At 36.0% G+C, this 8,818-nt stretch overlaps 1 protein-coding gene across 4 annotated transcripts; it reads left to right on the forward strand.

Moving 5' to 3' along the window:
* Window positions 1-60: 60 nt before the first annotated feature.
* On the forward strand, window positions 61-6,515 carry LOC111272190 (uncharacterized). Of its 4 annotated transcripts, none has more exons than XM_022853488.2 (6): window positions 61-269; window positions 1,321-1,400; window positions 3,526-3,748; window positions 4,042-4,176; window positions 5,736-5,814; window positions 5,958-6,515. In XM_022853488.2, exons 2-6 carry the CDS (start codon window positions 1,350-1,352, stop codon window positions 6,094-6,096), a joined length of 627 nt encoding a protein of 208 aa, XP_022709223.1. In that variant the 5' UTR covers window positions 61-269; window positions 1,321-1,349; the 3' UTR covers window positions 6,097-6,515. The 4 variants fall into 4 exon arrangements, with proteins under 4 accessions (XP_022709223.1, XP_022709222.1, XP_022709225.1 ...); XM_022853487.2 differs by having other exon boundaries at window positions 61-258; XM_022853490.2 differs by lacking the exon at window positions 61-269 and adding an exon at window positions 362-971.
* Window positions 6,516-8,818: the final 2,303 nt, after the last annotated feature.

Below are 8,818 nucleotides of genomic sequence, written 5' to 3' on the forward strand. Positions count from 1 at the left end.
TGAGAGCAATAAATTTGATTAAATATATTGGAATTTAATTCGAGCTACCGCACGACGTGAACTCTGTGTGTATACAAACAGATTGTTCGAATTGAACTTTTGAGTTGAAGTAAAGCAAATTACTCAAATCCTTAAATTCTCTCTCGTTATCCCAATTAATTGTGCAGATATGTGAGATCGTGGTAGAAGCTTCCCGCAATTAACAATTCATCATTTGTGCTCATCATTCATATAACTCCCATCGCAGCCCGCATTAAGGTGCTATTTTGGTACATGTTCCCTCACGCGTGTCCAAATGTATTCCGCAATAAAATTTGCCCTGTAGCATGAGGCAGAGTAATGCAGAATTATTTACAGAATATCATTTCCATTAATGATAATTCTCTCGACTGCTTACTCCTTAAAATAAAGGACTTAGTTGCATAAGGCTTGCTATTAAAATATATATAAAGGTGTTTTGTATCTCCTAATGCAATTACTGTGATTCCACTAATAAAACAATGTCTTTAAAAAAATAATTCGCCTCACCAGGTACTTGAATAGAACGTTTGGAAGCTCATCTTCTAAAGCATAGAACAACCAACTGCTGTTATGGGCAGTTATGTCGCTTAATCGAAAAGTTTCGTTTATGACGGTTGTATTAGAACTTAGCTACTAGCAGCCGAAGTGTGGCATTTTGAGTGTGGAGAAAAGCGCTGGAGACCCTTAATTAAATGCATTTGAATTTGACAACATACATAATTTAGCGAACGTAAGAACTGCTGCCCAAATTTGTTTCCTGAGATTCATAGACCGGCGCTCAATACACTTACCTACCCGACAATAAATATTTCACAAGATTGCTAGTTGCGTATAGTGGAATTGTAATCATTTTAGAGACCAAACTGTGCAAGCTTAAACATTAAAACAGTGAACATCGATACCAAGACGAGTAATTAAGCAACCTTTTTAGCATGTCGAAGTTGTAAATGGTAAATAAATGTCGAGATTGTTTTAGATATTTCTGCTCTCCTTTGTATACACGCCATACAGATGTTACCCAAATTTTGCAATATACAAGTTAACAACTGTTAAATTTACGTACAGTAGATAAACGTATGCATATATGTCATTTCAGGAGTATGCATAGTGAAAGGCTTTATTCTTAACAATAATAGGTTATTCATTTTGTAATATTTTTGTGCATTGGTAAAGAACATAAATATACTACTCGATTAATCAGAACCGCGTGGAGTAACTTTCTTTTATTATAGAACGCCAGGACAACTTATACCAATACTAAACGTTAATTATAAAATGTCTGTTTGATCTGTTCACTAGGTGGTACACGACTAGAGAGTACAAACCCAATGGCCAAAAATAAAACCATGATTAAAAAGTGTCCTCAGTGCGAAAATGAGGTAAGAATAGGATACATTTCTACATATTTGCGGAGGGAGAGTGTATTTGTACATTCATTACAAAATGCGTTATCAAGCTATACCCTCCAAATAAGCTTTGTAATCTAATTAGTTCGATTATAGTGGCAGAATACATACGAGCAGTCGAAATCAGGAAAGAGTTAAATTACCTCGAGGTGTAGATACAAAAATTAAGGGATAAGGCCGAAGAACTTAACTCACATAAGTAATGTAGTTTATTTTGCTTATTATAGTATTATAATTTCCGTAAGTAGTTTAAGCTAACAATTTAGCTTGCGAGCGCCTTCCAGTAGTGTATCAGTATAATGTTATTCTGGTATGGAGCTATTTGTCTCTAAAACCTACTTGTGGCACAACGTGTATATATATATATATATATATATATATATATTATAAGTGGCAGGAAGTACACCGTGTCAAGAATGCAGGGTAACTATTTGAATTTATCTAATACGCATTTAGTCTTCAACTTGCATTGTTGGAATGCGTTTCCTCGCTTTTAGAGCATAACAACGGTTTTTTAGGTTCTTGTAGAAGCTTTTTGTGGGTTTCAGCGTCTCTTTTATTGCCATAAAATACTGTCAAACTAGTGGCGCGTGAAGCACATCAAGGGATGTGGTTTTCTCTAGGCATAGTTGTATTGCCATAAGCTGACAGTAATACTCGTGAGTCTGGCCGAACAGCATCGCTTGACATTTTAATATGTATTATTTTTTCCTTAAACGTACTAAAGGCTGAAGGATGCTATGTAAAAGCTCTACGGCTTTATATATATATATATATATATAAAGCTTTATATATACAGGCCGTTGCGTTCAGATTGGGAAAAATTTAGGCGAGGTAGTTCTCGTAACGGGCATGGATTTATCTGCTAAGCGAATAGATAAACTTGTCATGGCGAAAAGCAGTGCGTTGTTTTCGGAATTTGCGAAGGTCAGTGATTATCTAATATTCCCGCGACAGACGAGTCCCCTAATGAGATAAAGATTTTCTTTATTTCCGAAAATACGTCAGGACTAGTGCCAGTTTTCAGACGATTTCTGAAAAGCTTAAGAAAAACTTTCATAAGAAGAGTGGAGGTCCTTAAAAAAAAATTTAGATTTAAGACGTTTAAAAATTCATCAAAGTGGCTTAGAAAGCTATTTTGGATATTTCTAGGTCTTTGACTCACAAATCAACGGCCGTGTTAAAGAAAAGAATATAATCGCCAATTTAATCATCGGAACAAATTCCAATGATCAATCTTTTTTTGTGCTTTTTACTACCTTTTAAGCTTTTTGACTATTCTTAGCCCTTTTATATTGGGACGTTTGGTCTGCAATTGGCCCAAAATTCGATTCCGTTGTATTGAAGTTAATTTTTCGTATGTAATATATCTAAGCGACACTTTAGCCAGTTTACATTTACTAATATCGCTTGACGCACGAGGACTAGTAATAATTTACTTGCTGTTTAAGAATAAATAGTTTGAGATGGACTAATTAGTAGATTAGGTTCTGAAACCGAGCTGTAATCGCGGTAAATAATGCTTATATTGAAAGAACAGGACCATCAATAATAACACTTCTATCACGTATAAAAAAAAATAATTGAATTTTCTGTTTTTATTTAGAGACAATTTTAGAAACAAAAGCTGAGTAAGATTCTCAATTTAGACGCACCACCCTGTAATTACGGCCAAACATTTATCAGAAGTGCAAAAAATTTAAGTACAAAGGGAAATTCTGTTAGAGCATGATTGGTCTTAATGTCGAAAAATTAAATTTTTTTTACCATTAGTATATGTTCGCTACGTAGATCGCTATTTGCAAGTATGCTTTAGCTGACAAGAAAACAGCACATTAGGAAACCCCATATCTAAAAACTAACGTTTCTGCTCCTTGTTTGAAAATATAAAAGATTTTTCCGAAGACCTGTAAGGTACGTGCAGCATTATTTGTATTACATGGTGGCAAGCAAACGTATTTGAATAGTCAAAATGTCATTTTCCAAGACACCTCGGAACGATTAACTGTAAGCTGAGAGGTGAACGGGCGTGTCAACTGGCAGGTCACACCCGGTGCCGGCGATTGCTTAGATAGTAACAACTGGATGTATATTATAGGTGGCGACAGCGACCAAACTTTGTCCATGTGGATTTAGTTTTTTCGAAAAACGGAAGTCATCACGTGCATCAGAAGAGGTAACTGAGATTACTACACGGACAGCAACAACAGGCGGCTCTGAGGGGGCGCGGAGACGCGGCGTACGTGTGAGGAAGGAGACTCAAACGTATGGAACGACTGTGCCTAGTGCAACGCTTGATACAAAAATTCGTTCTCCTAAAGGTATGTAGACCCGATTTCATAATATTCTTTGGCTTAATACGCTTAATATGCATTTTTCGATTGCATGGAATGCTAGTTTTTGCTGTTATACTTTTCAATTAGAGCAAAGTTTCTATTTCACTCTCTTATTTCAGTAGTACGGAATAAATAGAACTTGGCTCGAATTACACGGAACTTTTACGATCGCGCAGAGTAGTACACAACACCGGTGTATGCAAGAGAATGCTTTTTTTTGTGTATTACTTCGATTAATCTTCTGATCTGTCTATTAATGTTTTGTCTATGCCTTGAAGGGGTCGTGGCATCGAGTAGCGGTGGGTCGAAAAAGCGACGCGGAACAACCGGGGGAAAGGACTCTCCGGCAGCGGCCGCAGCAGCAGCCCAAGACGAAGATACAAACTCCGAAGAAGGAGCCAAACGCAAACGAGGTGTGTGTTAAAACTAAACTTCTCTTACCGAACAGCACTTAAAAAATTAATACTACACATGACATATACAGAGAAAACTTACATGAATCTCACAGTGACCCTATTTGTACTAATAAATTTTAGCTTTCAATTTTTACGTTTACAAAAGTCAAACGCCTATTCTCTTCGAATATTAATTTTAAATTTGGAAATCATGATTAAGACTAGACATGCTGCTAAAAATACAACCGGATTTGTACCATATGTATCTTTAGGTATGCTTTAGATACGAATTGTGAACACTTCAGTTTCTTTTTACTACAAAGAATGCAATATCAAGTCTTTCGTGTAATCTAATTTATGTACTTATACATATAAATACACACAGAGGGAAGGCCAAAATGAAAATGGAAAAAAAGAGGATCTCAATTTTCTTCTCCCAGAAGGTAGTCGAGGTTCGTATCTATTTCTATTCTACATTTCTTACATTCTAAATAATGCATGGTTTAAATCATAAATGATTAATTTGACTTGGCCGGTCAAATATAAATTTCCCAGCTGCAGTATGTTATAGATGAATGGCAGTTTTGACAAAAATATTAAATAATCTCAGCTTAATTCGTTTCACTCCAAACGCAAAAATCCTCAATTTCTTTGGAGAAACAAAGTCTTTGTTAGACTTTCATTACTTAGCTCTTCTACAGTTTACTAAAGCCTTACAAATATGGGGAGTAGCTATATTTCATAGAGCAGTACGGAGAGCTTTCTTATAGATTGTAGATCTGATAACAACAACATTCCTTCTGTTGCAGAACATGTATCAAAGACTACCTTCCCTTAGTATCTCAAGTAGACGTGTTTTACTTATATCCGTCAATAGTGCGATAGTTAAGAGCTCTTCCTTCCTATTAATGCAGAACATAATATTTATTTCAGTATTTAATTGGCTGATTTGTCTAATTAAAGGTAATTTGATAACTTTATTTTTTTTAATGAGAACTTTTCTTTGAAATCTAAAGTTAAATAGTAGTATCTATTTAAATACTTACTTTTACTATTAACGCGTGCGTCTCATACTGTTCACCTTATATTATCTGCGAAGAAAATTGGTGCCTGCAGTACCAGAGGAATCATTATAGTTTTACGTCACACAGTGCCGTTAAGCAACCTTCAAACGGCTTAGCTTAGACCACCTCACCTGATTTGCAGTCTGGCAAGTAAATATGTTACTACTAAATCACCATGGGAAAAGGATCGTCAGTACTGCTACTATTACTGCAGTCTTCTTGCAAATACGAAAATACGTACATTCGTTTTCGCACTTCTAAGTAATTCATAAGTTGAAACAAGAACGCATAAAAAATGTTAATTCATCTTTCTGAAGCCTTTCCTGTTCGGCCTTCACCCATCAAACGCATACACGTTCCTAAATCATATTTTCTTAAGCAAGCCATTTTATGGATTTATACCTTTTCTAAATAGTAAAATGGAAGTCGGTGTAATTTTTTTCCAATACAAAAGTAAATTTAAAGAATAATATCCATTCATATTAAGACACATTATAATTCTTCTTTTTGCAGGTCGGAAAGGACGCGATGAACGATTCCAGGAACAGGAGGAAAAACTAATGTCGAAAATTACATCTGCTCAAGCGAAAAGGTTCGTATACGTAGAATATGTATAAAAAAATACGAAATTTGCTTTTTTTTGTAGGTGATCTACAAGAGGTTATAACTGTAACTGTGTAGAAATCTGTAATGATAATTTACTATGATAACATCTTTGATCGCTGTTTGGCACAGGCATGCGCTGATACTAAGTCATATCAACTACATGATTAGACGGGAGGGATTTCATCAGGAACTTGACAAAGGTACTGTCAAGCAAAAAAGGGAGTCCAATTACGAAGAAGCTATAGAGGATACGGATGCCTCCAGCTGATCTGAGTCAGTTACTTCAGAGGGTCGGGTTATACCGAATATTAACAACAGATGTGCTTTGAATGCATCGTGCTTAAACTGTGAGCGGCTAGAACTAAACTGCAATGTATTTATGAAAAGTGACAGAAGATCAAGCCGCCGGACATACGGTGCCTTTGATAAAGATCGATATTACTTCCGGTAAATTTGTAGCTATGGATAAGTCGTTACAGCGCTGCAACTGGTCGTATCGTAATATATCTGAAGTAATTGGTTTGTCTCCCTTGACTCCCAATTAAAAGCACATTTAAAAAGAGGACCACTTTTTTATATTGCACATAAGTAGTTCTAATCCCTTAGTCTTGAAAATAGCTAACAACCTTTGTAGATATGTACAATTTTGAAAACATATATAATAAATTCAATGTATCTTTATACTTACCAGCCGAGTCTTCCTTAACCAGACTTTTTATCACGTGATACTGTCATGCACATTTGGATGGCGAATAGTAGGGTTGCTTTCATGATTCACGTTTTTTAATATAAATAATTGTGTTAAAGGATGTACATACGTACCCTCTGTGTTGGTTGTCTTGTGACTAGTAGATCCGGCCGGCTTTGGAATTGAATCTTTAAGTTAAGCGCCGCTAGCAGGCGAAAATTAGCTACTAAATACGCTAAAGTTGTTGCAAACCGTAAGCGAAATGATTGAGTTTACTCCAGGGAAAATATGATCGGAAAGAAAAACATACTTAGTCCAGAATATTAATCCCCGGTGGTCAAGTTTTCCCTTTTCAAAGACCACAGCGCTGTGAAAATTCGTCAAAGGTTGGTGAAAACATTATACATAGGGGCCTTAAGCGAAAGCACAAAATGTGTATGGGGCGAACGTTTTAATAAAAAAAACTAAAGGCCAGCGAAGAGCTGGCCAGATGTCAGGACTCGGAGGGTAAAAACGCATTGCTACAACCAAAAAGGCCTTACAAGAAAGGAGAGCTAGGAGTCTAAGGGCGCTATCATCTAAAACTGGCGTTTCACGGGTGACATGTCACAGGATTATAATTGAAGTACTGAAGATGCGGAAACTAGATAAAAATAGATTGGCAATGCGACTGATGTATTCCATGTGCAATTTTGCGACCTTAATCAACGAAAAATCTGCCTGGATGGTTCAGTTTATACCGCTAGTTGGAGAGGGAATAGGCGAAAGTAAAACGCCGCGCTGGAGGAAAAATAAGCTCGGTAAAAATATCAAGTAGGCTCGAACGTAAAAGATGGGAGTAGTTGCCGCGGGCATCAGCGCTACCAGCTCTTATAAGATATTCGTTGATAATGAAGCAATGAATGCAATCCAGTATCTCGAGTTCCTGAAGAGACTCATTTGCTATTAATGCGGTGATCGAAAGCAGGCGGGCTGGCAACTTAATCACAATGCCGGACCTCATCGCTATGCCTTAGTTATTTCCTAGATTAAGTAACAAAATATCGAATATCGTCTTTAGTCTGCTCATTCTCCCGATCTGCATTCATGTGATTACGAGGTTTTTCGTGCCCTAAAAGAGGCGAATGATGAGCAAGCATTTCTAACTTCCGAGTGTAAAAAATGAAACAAATGTGTAAGAAATGAAAGAGAGTGCCTTTAATATATACTTCAAAAAATTCCAGCCCAGTTAGCTCAAAATTACTAAAGTTCGAAGTCCATTGAATTCACTTGTAAGAGGCCAGTAATAATTTTGTTACCTCATGTTAGCTAAGATCGGAATGTACTCTATTGTTCTCACGCGTTTCTTTCTGTAACTGGCCAAATATAGTTATATATTTATTATGTTATTATCGAGCGGTCTGTTCTTCATTCCTTTTTATGATTTGTTATTTTTCAATAAACCGAAATAGTTCACGTATGTATTCAAGTCTAAAAGTCGTGCTCTCCATTAAACGCTTAAACTTTTCGGAAACGTGATATAAAAACTAGAAGCAGACTAGAACAGATTTGTCAATCAAATACGTTTTCAGTTAAGCCAAGATTTCTTTTATTTTTCATTACATTTCATCAATCAATGTTTTAAGTAATTTCACGTATTTCATTACAGGAAGAATTTTAAAAGATTTGTGCCACTCCTATTGACGAAGGGGCCCCTAGCACTCATGTCACATTTTGTCCATAGCTAGTGCAATGGTACAAGGCATAACTATTCCTTATTACAGTTTTGGATTCGTGTGATTAGTTTCATATCCTTATTTGAGTGCTCTAAAGAACTAATAAATAATAACACTTGTGGTATAAATCAGGTTAAGAGGTATGTATACACAGTCCGAGATTTGATTTTACCCAAAGCTGTCCGACGACTCTTCAAAGAAATGTGCTATTCATCCTATTCATTCCTGCAAACTCCAGTGGTGCAAAACATTCTTCCTAGCATTTAGAAATCTGTTTCATCGTAAATCCTCGATGTATGTTTTAGTTCTATTTGCTCCCATTTAGTATTACCTTCTCGGTATACACGTTTCATGAATCCAATGTATAAACGATTTATGAAATCAGTATTTTCTTTTAGTACAATCGTCATATATAAGAACAATTAGATAGTTGTAGGAAAAATAAAAAAAGGGCTAAAGGTCAAAGTCAAGCTGTTTAATAATATAAATTTCTAAAATCTACGTCCTTGAACATCGATGCCGAATGCACCCAACTCGTTATATACGAATTAAAATCAGGTTAAGATGACACTACGTTAGAGCTATAA

Source organism: Varroa jacobsoni, unplaced genomic scaffold (genome assembly GCF_002532875.2).
Source record: "Varroa jacobsoni isolate VJ856 unplaced genomic scaffold, vjacob_1.0 contig01762, whole genome shotgun sequence".
In the NCBI taxonomy this organism is placed as follows: Eukaryota; Metazoa; Arthropoda; class Arachnida; order Mesostigmata; family Varroidae; genus Varroa; species Varroa jacobsoni.